Raw genomic sequence first — 13,709 nt, forward strand, 5'->3', positions numbered from 1 at the left:
GTATATCTTAATATAATTACGAATGAAATAATGGACTTCATTATTCTTATTGCAATATCTACATTATCTTTCCTAGATCTATAATTATGAAACTGTCCTTTAGTTTTGCATAGCTTCTCTCAAGTAGTTTCTTCTTTTACAAAAAATAAACGATAACAGTGAGATTATCAACCTTCGTCCCCCTTATTTTACCATTATTTCATATTACCCATATCACTGTAGAATGAAAACCTTGTATGACAAATAACCATTTATTTTTTATTCTAGATTCTTATATCATTTAACTGGTATAATCTACTGAAGTAAGGTTATCAATTAATAAGTTCATTTTACCACCCAAAACTATGGACAAAAGCACATCAATATTTAAATGAACATTGACGAAATGAATCATTTTTGGTTATATATATATAATGGAGTGGCACTTGAAGAGAGAGAGAGAGAGGACATATTTTACGTGGTTATCTTTCTTTCTTTACTATCTTAAACAAACTCACATACCTCCCAAATTAATGATATAAAAGCGTCGATAAAATACCATTACTGTATAAATATCAAAGAGGTCTGTCACATTAAAAACAAAGAAGATGGTATTGGTTATTGATATATTCAGTAGTATTATTAACTGAAGTATTACTTTGAAATCAAGTGTTATAGTGATAATTATTCCGGTAAATAAATGTTATTCTGAATTGTTAATACGTATCCGTGACCTGCTTAATTGGAAATGAACCTGAGGACATCGATTTCCACTGAAAATAACAGTGTAACAGGTGGTAGTGAGGAAAATCTACAAATGCCTGTCGAGAAAAATAATCTTCATTTATATTTTTCATTTTTGATAAAAAATAATAATAAGCATTTATTCATCCACATATTATTGCTTGCATTTTACAGAAATTAATAAAATACAATTTTAATTACTCTAAGATGCGACCCCTGTCCTGGAGAAGGCCTATTTTAACTTTTGCCATCCTATTTTACGTCGTAAAACGGGCTACAGCCTACATTCCCTGCCATTTAAGTTTTAGGTGTTCTAATTAAATTCCGAGAACACTTCTTTTTAACGCACATGGCACGAATGTATTTAGGCTTTTGTTTTATTTTTGATAATCCAAGTTTATACTTCATATGTAAGCCTAGGCAGCAAGCCTTTGCAAATAAATTACCACGTTTATATTTAAATAGAAACGTTATTTAGATTATAATGTATCGTTTCTAATTAAATATTCAGTATGTGTTTCAAGTCATATACGCAATTAAATTCAGGATTTTTCTGAAATTACCTACATAATTCAAGTGACTATTTACGATGTATTAAAGGCTAAGGTCAATGCAGACCGCAGAAGAGAACGTAAAAATTTTAGAAATAATTAAGTTCACTGTTGAGGAATACTTTATAATCACTTATTCTAAAATTGTGATTATTCTGTTTTTTTGTTTAAGTCGATTTAAATGAATTTGTCGATATCAAGTTTTATTTAACCGCAATCGGCCTTGAAACAAAGTCTAAAGTGCAGGTTTATCGCAAATCAGTAATTAATACCTAACTATTATTGTATAAATTAAAAAATAAGCTAGTTTTAATGGTTGAAATATTGTTAACAGGTCAAAATTCATAATGTTAAAAGCCAGGAAGTATGTGGTAAAAAAACATTTCCAAGGAGTTCCAAAACGCGAAGACTACGAGATAGTTGAATATGATCTCTTGCCGATAAAAAATGGAGAAATTCTTGTGAAATCCGAATGGATTAGTGTAGATCCTTACCTTCAAGTCCACAACCCTTTCCACCAAGTGCCATACGACCAGTTCAGTTTCCAGGTCGGCACAGTATTAGAATCTAAGAACCCGAAATTTCCGGTAGGCACTAAAGTTGTGTCCCATAAAGGCTGGTGTGATTATGGCATTATTGATAAGTTTGATGATCCTTTCGAAAGAGTTTACAAATTACCTGATTTGAGAGGTCTTCCTGAGGAGCTGGCTGTGGGCACATTAGGTATGACTGGCGTAACAGCATATTGCGGCTTTCTAGAATTATGTGTACCAAAACCTGGTGAGACTGTAATCGTAACGGGAGCTGCAGGCGCTGTCGGCTCAATTGTAGGTCAAATTGCCAAAATCAAGGGATGTAAAGTGATTGGATTCGCGGGCTCAGATGAAAAAGTACAGTGGCTTGAAAGCGAACTAGGATTCGACAAAGCAATTAATTATAAAACAGCAGATATAAGTCTAGCTTTGAAAGAAGCCGCCCCAAGCGGAGTGGACTGTTATTTTGATAATGTAGGAGGAGAAATAAGCAGTACAATTATAAGTCAGATGAATAGATTTGGAAGAGTAGCAGTATGCGGTTCTATTAGTGCGTATAATGAGGATCCTACAAGATTACCCAAAGCAACGATAATGCAGCCTTCCATAATATTTAATGAATTAAAAATTGAAGGATTCACTGTGCTGCGATGGTCAAACCCTGACAGGTGGCCTCAAGCAATCGCCGATTTGGCAGAATGGATTCGAAGTGGTAAGATACGGGCAAAAAGTCATATCACAAAAGGCTTTGATAAACTTTTTGATGCTTTTATCGGTGTCTTGAAAGGAGAAAATAGCGGTAAAGCTGTTGTGAAAGTGTAATATTATTACAGTATAAATTTTTCGTAGGAAATTATTAGAAATATTTTTTTTGATTTGACGTACCACACGAATCATAATTCTGAAACCTTATAAATTCTGAACAAGTTAAAATCTTTAAACATCTATCAATCTATCTTTTAACCTCTTATCACACTACAAATATTAAAATAAGTAGGTGTATAGAACTAGGTAGGTACATTTCAATATATCACATGACAAAGCAAATCCATCAATATTCAGCTTTATGAATTTCGTGAAAATCCCAGCACTTCTCTATCTCTGTCATAAATTATTCAGTTCTTATAACAAATTCAAATCTTATTTTTCATTCAAATTTAAATTGTTTTTGCAACGTACGAACGAACGTAACGTACGTACGTAAGTTAAAGTAAGAAAGCTTCAGGCATTACAATACCAGGATAATCTTTGAAACCAAAAAACAAGACAAGGATGAAAACCTGAATAGAAATAAACCGTTTTTACCCCCTTCCCCTTTCCGACCGCCCCTAAATAATTTTTCCTTACATTTTAGTAATATTCTCCTTCTCCAATAGGTTTCATCCTACTATTATTAATTTTTTACTTTTTATTATTTTTAAAGGCCTACCCTGGTCTATAATCCTACCTTTCCGACAAAATAGGACACTTCATATACAATTTAAAGAATAAATTAATAATTTATGATGCTAATATTGCTTTATTTTTTCAAAGAATAAATTAATAATAGAACTAAAGTACTGTTAGTTGAAGGTTGATTCATTATATTCACATTTATTTCCATGGTCAAGTTCATCATAATCAAGTTGTAGGCATTAATTGTTATACGGTTTTCGCTTATCATAATGACTTTGCAAATTTGAAACAACGATGATAGCGTCATACTTTATTATCTCAAATCATCTACATAAATTACAATCTATTTACCTTAACACTAATTATAGTAATGAAATTTTAGCCAAAAGATCTGGTACAAATCAAGATCTACTAATATTAATATAAACATAAAACATGGTTAAGGCATTATGAAGGCAGTTTTAAACTATCATATCTAAACAAATATTTTCCATCTGAAGATTATACTTAGGAATGAAAATAAACCCAATGATTTAACATTTTAAATTTTCCTGAAGTGTTTATTTGTCAGTTGAATTAAGGAACTTAAAATAGATTTATTTTTCATTTAATTTATTTAATAAGTCTTTATTCAATACATTTATAAATGGCAAAATATTGAATATTCCAAAATAATTTTAGAATGAAAAACTATATCACTATTATAATATTATATATTTTAGAAAAAAATCACGCACGTAAGCCCACGTTAATCAATTTTATAACTTATAATCAGTCATTTAAATAACTTAATATGAATTTCTAGGAAATTTAACTCAATTGCGGAAATTATAAGTCATTAGAGCAATACTTAAATTCTAGTAAATAATTACAAAATAACATCAAAAAATGTATACGTCTCATGAAAACAATGCTATCCTAACTATAGTAGTGTATTACAATATTTATTTATTTTAATTAGCTTATTAATTTTAGGATAAACCGCGCGGCCATGGCAAATCTCATGAGATTGACCGATTCATGAAATTAAAGCTTCAGAACGAAAATTTTTTTCACTAATACGCCGAATTATGTTGAGATTTTAAACAAGTGTAGAATTGTTAACTTAAAATTATTATTTTTAGAAGGAATTTAAAATGTACTGGATATATGAAAAATAATATTATGACATTCTCAAGCCAGTTAAAAAACAATTAGTAAACATTCAATTATACGAATATTGTTAATAATAATTTAGATGTGAAAACACTTTTATTGAGATGTTAGAATATCTAGTTAAGCATTTTTTATGGTCCAGTAGAATTTTTTGATTTTTCGATTTCCTATAGAATGCCAATAGAAGAATTAATGGCAAGTCCATTTTTAATGGTTCTATGTATTTTTTTTCTTCGATGCTGGTTCCTCACTTTCGCTAGGTTTACGTTTCCTCTTGATGAGGTGGGAAATGTCTGACGGGGCCGGTTTCTTGGCATCTGATGATGAACTGGCCCCGTTGCTCTGCGATGATGTTGCACCATTCGATGGGAACAGGGCTTCTCGCACTCTTCTTATGGTCTAGAAAAAAAATAACGAACTAAAATTATAATAAACCAGTAATAGAACCATTTGTTGAACTTCAGCTCAGATTTCTTTAGCCGGTTTTCTTACGACGTGAGCAATAGTGTAAAAGGCCGGCAACGCACTCGTGAGCCCTCTGGCATGGTGTCCATGGGCGGCGGTATCACTTAACATCAGGTGAGCCCCCTGTTCTATAAAAAAAATAGTTTCATTCATGCCAGTTTCAAGTGAAAAAAAGTTTAGTTACAATCAATGTTTAAACACGCGACTAGGATAGAAAGTCGCAGAGTATACCTGTGAACAAGACAAACTTCGAACTCTTGGGAGCTTTCAAAGTATACTGCACAACCGTCTTAGCATAAAAGTTTAACTTTGAAGAAGATTCTGGGTTCGATTCATGCAACTATTTTGAATATTTAGTTAGGTTACATATATATAATAAATTTTACTAAATTTATAAATTCTTAAGAAAAATCAGTGTAACGAGAACGTGATCTCCTAGTTAATGATCTTATTTTCTAGTTCTATTTCATAACTTGAAAACGGCTTTAGCCTTTTTTATTTAGTTGGTTTCGAATTCGCAAAGCAAAATAATTGATATTCTATTTTTAAATTTTGTAAATATTTACCAAAAAACCTAGAATGAAGAATTGTAAATAATAGACAACAAAATACAACAACTTAACATTATCTACGACATTTGCTCCATAGACAATATTTTTGTATTAATCGAAAATAAGGTTTTTATCGACTTATGCGATACGAAGTTATATTCCTTAAATTTTAAAGCAGTTATCAATTCGATGTGGACATTCAACTTGTAGTTCTAAAGATATACGTAAAGGTCGAAGAACTGCTAGTCTCTTGTTGCTTAAACGAATTTCCTTAAGATAAAAAATATCGACAACTAGTACATTAATGGCCAAATAACATGTATTGATAAATTCTGGCCATCAATGTATTGGGCACGCTGAAATAATATACACGCATCAATTTTGAACAATTTTATTACAAGACAATACAAAATGGCCAAAAATTTAACAATACAATTACTAACGGGTAAACGCACTAAAATAATACTGAATAATCACAATTTCAAACCAATTTAACATTAAAAATAGGCTTTTCTAAAAATATCAGTCTAAAGCATCGTCGTATTTTTATTAAGCAAATAGGCACAAAGTATCACTCATTTTCAAGATTCATCTTGAGTATTAATTATTTGAGTATTTCGAAAATGGAATGTAACTGACCAAAGTCAAGTATCACCATAAACTTATAACTAACCTAATGGAAAAAACTTAATTAACCTCGAGCGATTTAAAAAAATTTAAAAAAATCGCATCTATAAAAAGACTTATTTAAATGGGTACTCTTAAGACAAATCTTAGCTTTATATTGAAATATTACGCAAAAGCGCTTCATAATTCGTAAACAAATAAGGCGAGTATTAATTGGAACCAAATTATTTCCACCTTGAAATGAAATAATTTTCTTAAAACAAATGCGAACAAACCACATACTTGAACCTATAATTTAAGATGTTCACGAGAAATTCTTGAAAATTTTTATAGATAATATTATAAGCCAAAATAAGAATAATTGTGATTCGATTGTGTCGCTTAACCTTAAATCTTACATTTAACAATCACAAAGCATCAAAAAGATGAGTATTAGTTTTTAACGCAGTCTGTAGTTTAAAAAGTCTAAACCTCTACCCGTGAACCACATGACACATGTTTTTTTTCCTTTAACATCATTCTCCGCAACATATCCCTAGTTTGTTCCAAACACTCGCAGGGCCTCACCTCAGCCTTATACTCCATCATGTCTTGGATCTTGTCTTGTATCTCGGGTAATAGTTCCTTCAGCTCTTTGATCTCGGCTTGAGCTGCGTCAGTGGGTTCAGGACCCTCTAGTGACTTAATACGAGATTCTAGAATGTTCGCCGCATTTTTGAAGTGCGTTATGGCGTCCTCAAAGTTCGAGGCCAGAGAATTGGCTAGACCTGAAACAAATTCTCGAGTAAAATAAACAGACACGCTATACACGCGTTGCTGGTTAACGCCCAAACCCAATAACCTATCTCAATCCATTTACCTCCATTTACTCCATTTACCAACTGATATAGACCTTAATGCTAATATTGTAAAGTGTGCCAATAAGCAATCGACGGATTATAATAGCCATCTGTCGATACATCCGTCGATATATCCATGGTAGGTCGGAACAGTATCCGTGGTAAATCTCTGTATGAAAATGACAGTTCAACTGTGCCACTATCCTATCTTAAATTTTATTTGGTTTACGATAAAGAGATTGCATTCTATCCGTCGCCAAAAATGGATTGTCTTCGTCTATCTATAAAGAAAATATGACTCGAAGACACATTAAGAGCGGTATGGGATAGTAATTATTTCTTTAGTTTAGCTTATAACAGTGCACTGTTACTTTCAGGCCTAACACTAAGCATTAATAAACATATAGAAAGAGCGATGTGGGTATATTTTATTGGTACCAATAAGGTTCCAGACAAAAGCCGTTTATCACATGACCGGCCATCACAACAGCAACAGTTTGGTGAATAAAATAAAATATTACCAATTTGATAATGAGTTTCTGCGATGCGGCGATCGTCACTCGAATACAGCTCCTTTTGAATCTCCAAACAGCTCACTGAAAATTTAATTCATTTACATAAATTTTGATATTAATTTGAAAAGAAAACTGTAAGAATAATAATATTATATTTGTTTATACAAGACATTAAATAAAACATATTAAAAGGCAAATTTATTAATTTATGTACACTAATATATTTACTATATTATTATTTCAAATGCTTTTTAATAATGATCCGTCAAATAAGCGAAATCAATTTGATAGAAATTACTTTATATTTTGATGGGAGTTTATTAATTTATATAAAAATAAATTTAATAATGTTTAAGTATAACCACCAGCACTAAATTCTACCCAGGATTGTTATATCTACAATCATAGAAATACTAGTTAACGCCAACCTACTGGGTTAGCATTGTGTAGAAATTAATTTTATTCTCTAAAAAACCAAGTTCAAAAAAGTAGGTTATCTGGCCTTAACATCAAGCTTATCTATTTTTCAGGCAAAATAAATCACTTAAGAAAACATAAAAATCATTAAAATTTAGCATATTGAAAATATAACTTACTCATATCAATGACAGCCTTGTCATATGTCTCACTTTCCAATGCAACTTCTCCTAATGTGAGGTGAACGTCTGCTAACAAAGAGCGAGTGCCCTCTGCGTTTGACTGCGCACGGCGCTCCAATATGCTTCTTGCGAGATCTAAAGAGATAATGATTTGCATTTACATCCAACCCTGTCAATTAACTGTTTTAGAAATCTTTTAGAAGTGTTGGATCTAAGTAACAGACTTGTATAAATTCTCTGAGACGCCTCTCGAGTTGCTTATGCTTAGCTTATTGCTAACAAAAACAAAATCTAATTCCCATACGTAAAATTCGTACACAACATTATAATTATTTAAATGTGAATTGTTGATTTTTTTATAAATAATCTATACAACATATAAATGATTTGCCATCAACATATTTTGAATTTTATATGTTCGTTATTGCTGGACAAGCTGTGTAACAACAGAAGAATGGACAATTTTTTATTTACTAATAAAATAGGGGTTAGCCCAGCAATGTACACTTATGAACATCAAAAATAGAAATGTATATGAAATGCTTCTAATTTTACATTTACTGCCAGTCCTCAAATCAAGGGCTTCGAGTGGAAGAGGACATGAAAATTAGGCTGCCACGAAAATATCTGTGTTCTTACCCCAGATCAAAGCTATTAATTAACATGCAAAATCCTGAACAGTATTTTTTAAGATAATCAGTTTATATTAAGGTATGTTTAACATGACTATGATAAATATATTTTTTGTAATACTATGACAAAAAATATTCTAGTGAAGTTTACTTGCTGATAAAAAATTTTGAAAAGCCAAATTATAAACTCACCTAACATTTCCCAAGCAAGCTGAAGATTATCTACATCATCTTCATTGTCCAAATTGGCCATTGATTCGTCATTTACATCACCATTTGATGTGCCCTGTATAAAGAAAAACAATGCCTTTAAATTTAAACAATATTTGTTTAGTGTTAGAAAGAACTAAAACAAAGACTGACTATGAATGGGAAACCACTAATGTATGCAATATGAGGATATCATACATTTTAACCAAGATTCCTGAATATGAAGAAAAATGGATTGATGAAGCTATGTAAGCTTATTACTACTTTACATCATTTTAAATATTTCAGACATTTTGCATGCTTTAGTGCATCTGCATGGTGACTAAAGACAAAAAAACTTTAATCCGTTAAATGTGTTATCTTTAAATGTGTAAAAGTTAATATAATACAATACTATCTAGAATATGTTTAGAATGGGCAAACCATAGATTTAAAATGGAATGGAAAATGTATGTTTTGTATTTTTTCTTTACAATATGTACTTACAGGTTGTTCCATGTCCTTTGAAGAGGAAGCCTCCTCTTGACTTGCTGATTCAACTGTTTGCTCTGAATCCATTGCTTCAGCCTCATCTCCTTGACCTTTATCATCTTTTTCTGGTACTTCATCAGTATTCTCCTCTTGTTCTGTAATACAAATAAAGTTACAATTTTACTAGTTTATATGTCTTTTGACATAAAACTATAGAACTTGTAAATAATTCCTGATGTTATAATTTTTTTACAAGGGTATTTTTAAAATGTGGTTTTATAAAGGAAACTTAATTCATATCCAAGGTAAACTTAATTTTATAAATTTTTTCTAACAAAATATTGAACCCAATTTATGGCTGACAAGAAAGAGTTTATTCTTTCCAAACAACTAAGGAAAGTGTAGCTAAGCAGCCATTGCTGATAAAAAATTGACTAAAAGTGTACCTTCGCTGTCCCCCTCTTCCTCATCACCATTCTTTGTTCCTGGCATTCCATCCCCAAGAACACCACTTTCTTCCCTTGATAATCCAAGGAGGGCTTTACCATACCTTAACAAAATATTGAATTATTTAATTAATGAACATACTATAAAATCATTATTACACATAATTGGATTTTATAAGTAGAATTATATGTAGATAGAAATAAAGAATAAAGTAACTTTAGACACTCTTACCATAAATAAGCCTCAGCACATTGATCTGCAGTGTCACCATGTTCCTTAGCCAGTAATTCACAAGCTTTTGCCAGTCGTTCAACTGCAGAAGTGTACTCCCGAACGGCCAGATCACGACGACCAGCAGCAAGAAGGTCAGTAGGAGAGCTGGTCGGCACTACTGTAGTTTCAGTCATCTAAACAAAAATAAACAAATTATCAGCAAATCTTCTGTATGGTAAGAAATTAGTAATGTAAGGAATATGTTTCAATATGTAAGTTAAGAAGCAAATGTGTTGGTTGACCAATATTAAATAAATATAAGATATCACATCACTTGAAGAACTTTAGGCAAGATAGTAAATATAAAGAAAATATTGGTACATTGTTTACAATGTTAGTAAAAGATACATAATATTGTTTTAATCTAAAAAATACAGTATAAAAACATTTTTATACAATTTTTATTAAATTCCTTAAGGAGAAAGTGGAAATTACTTATCATTGGACTTAAAATATCAATAACGGATACTTAATTTTTGTTGTACAGTATAAACTAATTTTGCCGGCAAAAGTAACGGTCATTTTGACATTTTAATACGACTACACAAAAACCACGTGGGCGGTTTTATGTCCTTAGAAATAATTTATAGATAAACAGAGCTATACTTTAAAAAAGAGTCTAGTCTAGTCTCCCATCTAATTTACTAACATTATACATTACAAAAATGTTTATGGCGGTAATGAAATTTAGACATATCACTTAAAAGTTACTTTACCTTTGCTATAGTTCAAACTTCTTATCTTCTATTGAATTTTCTTTGTTCTGATGACTCGAATAGAGCCTAAGAAGTATATTTTTAACACAAAATACCCGAAAATAATATTTCGAATTTGGAACTCTGAAACATACGGCGCAAATGATAATGTTTTAAGAAATAGCCAGAGACTGGTTCAAACTTCAAAATGTGAAAATTTACAACTTGCGGACTGGAATTCGCTAGTGATGTATCTGATCCGATCGTTTTAATAATCGGATCGAGTCCATACGGTGCACAGTGTCTTCATCAAATTCTAATTCTATCTCTGAAATTGCTTTAGTTATTTCAATATTATAATGAAAATATACGTTTTACAATTTATTTTTGATTCCTTTACGTATTCCCGCTGAAGCAAGTCATTTTATATTGTTGTTGTGCTAAACGTTCTACGATTTTTATACAATTTTAACATTGATTTCTACTTAAAACGGGTTACAAATGGCGTGCAGAAAAAAAAAATTACCGGAAAAAGGTATTTATATATTGTATTCCGTATGTCAAAATGCTTCATAGTAGATGCAGGTATGTACATAGGACAAATCTTACTTCATATTATACAGAAAAGACTTAATTCACGATGCAGTTACGCATATTGCAGTAGGTAATTGAAATTTGAAATATGCTGTTATTTTTTTTCTAAAGCACAGACACCGATGCTCTATAATGAGTAGGTACATAGAGTAACAGCCGATCCCAAAAGTAGAAGAAGGGTTCATTTAAACGTAAAATTGAATTTTCGGGATAACATAAAAATAATTTGTGTAAATGCTTATAGGAATTTAGGGTTAATTTTGCGTATGGCTAAACGATTCTTAAATATAAAAGCTATAATGGCATTGTATAATGAACTTGTTAAGAGCCACTTAAAATGCACTCCCCAGTCCCCACAAAAAAAAACTTTAATGGTTGAGGATAATATTCAGAATAAATTTACAAGATATAATGTAATCCCAGTTATTTATCCAACTTTGTCTGTCTTGGGTATGGTAGGACACAACAAATAAGAGGTAATGTAATACCTTAATATCATATAATATTTTTTAGTTAGGATACTTAACGCGGAAATATTGGAGAGACATAATATAATATAGCGATCTCAATTGCTTACAGTACCTTGAGCGGGTACAAATTTACTGAGTGAAGCACCATTTATGTCTTGCGCATCCTGAATATTATTTCATATGTAATGGATATAATTATTTAGTTGCACACTGACTGTTTTTTTGACAATTTTTGACAATTTTCAATTTATGACTAGTTATAAAAATGTATAGGTTTTATGTTTTCTCGTTTTGTTTATATTTTTTTTCTTGCATAAGATCAAAATAAAACTATTGCAATATTTAATATAATGTGGAAGTGCATCATTATTGCATATTGATACGATTTTATATGAATAGATCTTTGGTAAATAAGTTGCAATCGCGCGCGCGGTTCTGTTCGAGATTTCAGACAATTCGCAAAAACGTATCCGGCTTAAAGACATCCCTACAGTTTGTAGACTGCAACGCTTGCTATTTACTTTCACAGATTACAGAACACGCTCACCACTGTCATATTGTTTGTTACAAACAAACGACGGGTGTAATCTAAGAATTATATTTTAAAACTAACTGTATAAAATATTATGTAATACCCACTGCCCATAGTTGTTAACTGGCAAAGCAATGTTAGTTGCTTAATTAATACAAATATTTCTGTCTTTTACTTAAACAAGCAACTAATTTAAAAGAAAATCTAATTATTTACATGAATTTATTAAAATAGCGCGAATGTCAATAAGTTATGCGTAAGCTCTCTAAAATATATTTAAGTTACGTATTTATATTGTATGTAAAATCTATGTGGATTCAACAAATATTATATAATAACTGAGAGAATACGTCATTTACATAACACCCCTGTTGCCGCCAGCCATACTTTGGAGTTCCGATTGACGTGTTTTAGCTCTCGCGCTGGCCAACGAATGAGTGCCCGCGGGATTTTAATATTGAGACTTGAGAGTATTATTACTGTAATAGATTCGTGTGATGATTAACTATTCATTTCCTTATCCCGTTTCCCGCCTTATATAAATTGTATTATTTTATTAAGTAAAAAGTTATTAATGAAATAGTACACAATAATCATTTAATTCAATAATAGCTACTGTTGTTTTATACATTTCACCAAAATGCGTTAAGATGGTTGAAATATTATAAAAGCTAAAAATTTATATTTTTCTTTGGGTAATTACATTGACAATATATTTCTATTGGACGAAATAAGCCAACATGAACATAAGCATACTAGGACTGAATTAGACATAAAGCATTATTTGTATACAAAATACTAGATATTTCCGTCTAAATCTGTAATAAAATTTTGAATCTACGGAAGTATATACTATAGGAGATTTTGTATAGATACATAAAATGATTTCCGTACGCTAAATCCAATACGTGTTTTACATACCGGAGTACTTAGAACTAAGTCTTGAGTCTTGACCGAATCTTACACTATTACACCTTTAGCAAGCTGTTAAAACGTTAGTAGGTAAAGTAGCGTGGTAATCGTTCATGGTACTTATAAGGCGGTTAAGAATGCACCTTCAATGTTAACCTTATACCCATACACTTCGCTTGAATACAAACATTAGCTGACACTGTTAATCAGGTTTTCTTTTCAATAAAAATTCTACTTAAAAGAATAAACGTAATTTTAATACCAGCAAACCTACTATCAACTCAGTTGAAATCAGATTACGTGCACTCATCTGAAACAGTTATCGGAGTGAGTTTCGATGAAATTCAATGGGCAGAATTAATTATGTTGCATCGTGCATCGTATAATGGCATGAGTAGCTATCGACTTTTCCCCCGCCCGACTCGTTCGCAACGATTGTCCGCCCAATATTGCCGTAGGGCTGCTTTATATTTTATCGATATGTCCATGGACAGTGATCTTTCATTTGTTTTGTAGTTAT

The 13,709-nt window shown here is 31.2% G+C and overlaps 2 protein-coding genes across 3 annotated transcripts; one reads left to right on the forward strand and one right to left on the reverse strand.

The window, feature by feature from the left end:
• The first annotated feature begins 535 nt into the window (after window positions 1–535).
• Window positions 536–2,885, forward strand: LOC110996726 (prostaglandin reductase 1-like). 2 transcript variants are annotated; one of them, XM_045629325.1, is made up of 2 exons: window positions 536–671; window positions 1,609–2,884. In XM_045629325.1, the coding sequence occupies exon 2, from the start codon at window positions 1,622–1,624 to the stop codon at window positions 2,627–2,629; it is 1,008 nt and encodes a 335-aa protein (XP_045485281.1). In that variant the 5' UTR covers window positions 536–671; window positions 1,609–1,621; the 3' UTR covers window positions 2,630–2,884. The 2 variants fall into 2 exon arrangements, with proteins under 2 accessions (XP_045485281.1, XP_045485282.1); XM_045629326.1 differs by lacking the exon at window positions 536–671 and adding an exon at window positions 1,290–1,329 and having other exon boundaries at window positions 1,609–2,885.
• Window positions 2,886–3,499: 614 nt separating this feature from the next.
• On the reverse strand, window positions 3,500–10,897 carry LOC110996731 (protein HGV2). Its single transcript, XM_022264545.2, has 9 exons — window positions 10,703–10,897; window positions 9,945–10,120; window positions 9,713–9,816; window positions 9,282–9,421; window positions 8,778–8,871; window positions 7,951–8,088; window positions 7,361–7,435; window positions 6,568–6,767; window positions 3,500–4,756 (listed from the first exon to the last, which is right to left on the reverse strand). The coding sequence occupies exons 2-9, from the start codon at window positions 10,118–10,120 to the stop codon at window positions 4,574–4,576; spliced, it is 1,110 nt and encodes a 369-aa protein (XP_022120237.2). The 5' UTR covers window positions 10,703–10,897; the 3' UTR covers window positions 3,500–4,573.
• Between the last annotated feature and the right edge of the window lie 2,812 nt (window positions 10,898–13,709).

The sequence above is a fragment of the Pieris rapae genome, chromosome 8 (genome assembly GCF_905147795.1).
Source record: "Pieris rapae chromosome 8, ilPieRapa1.1, whole genome shotgun sequence".
NCBI lineage: Eukaryota > Metazoa > Arthropoda > Insecta > Lepidoptera > Pieridae > Pieris > Pieris rapae.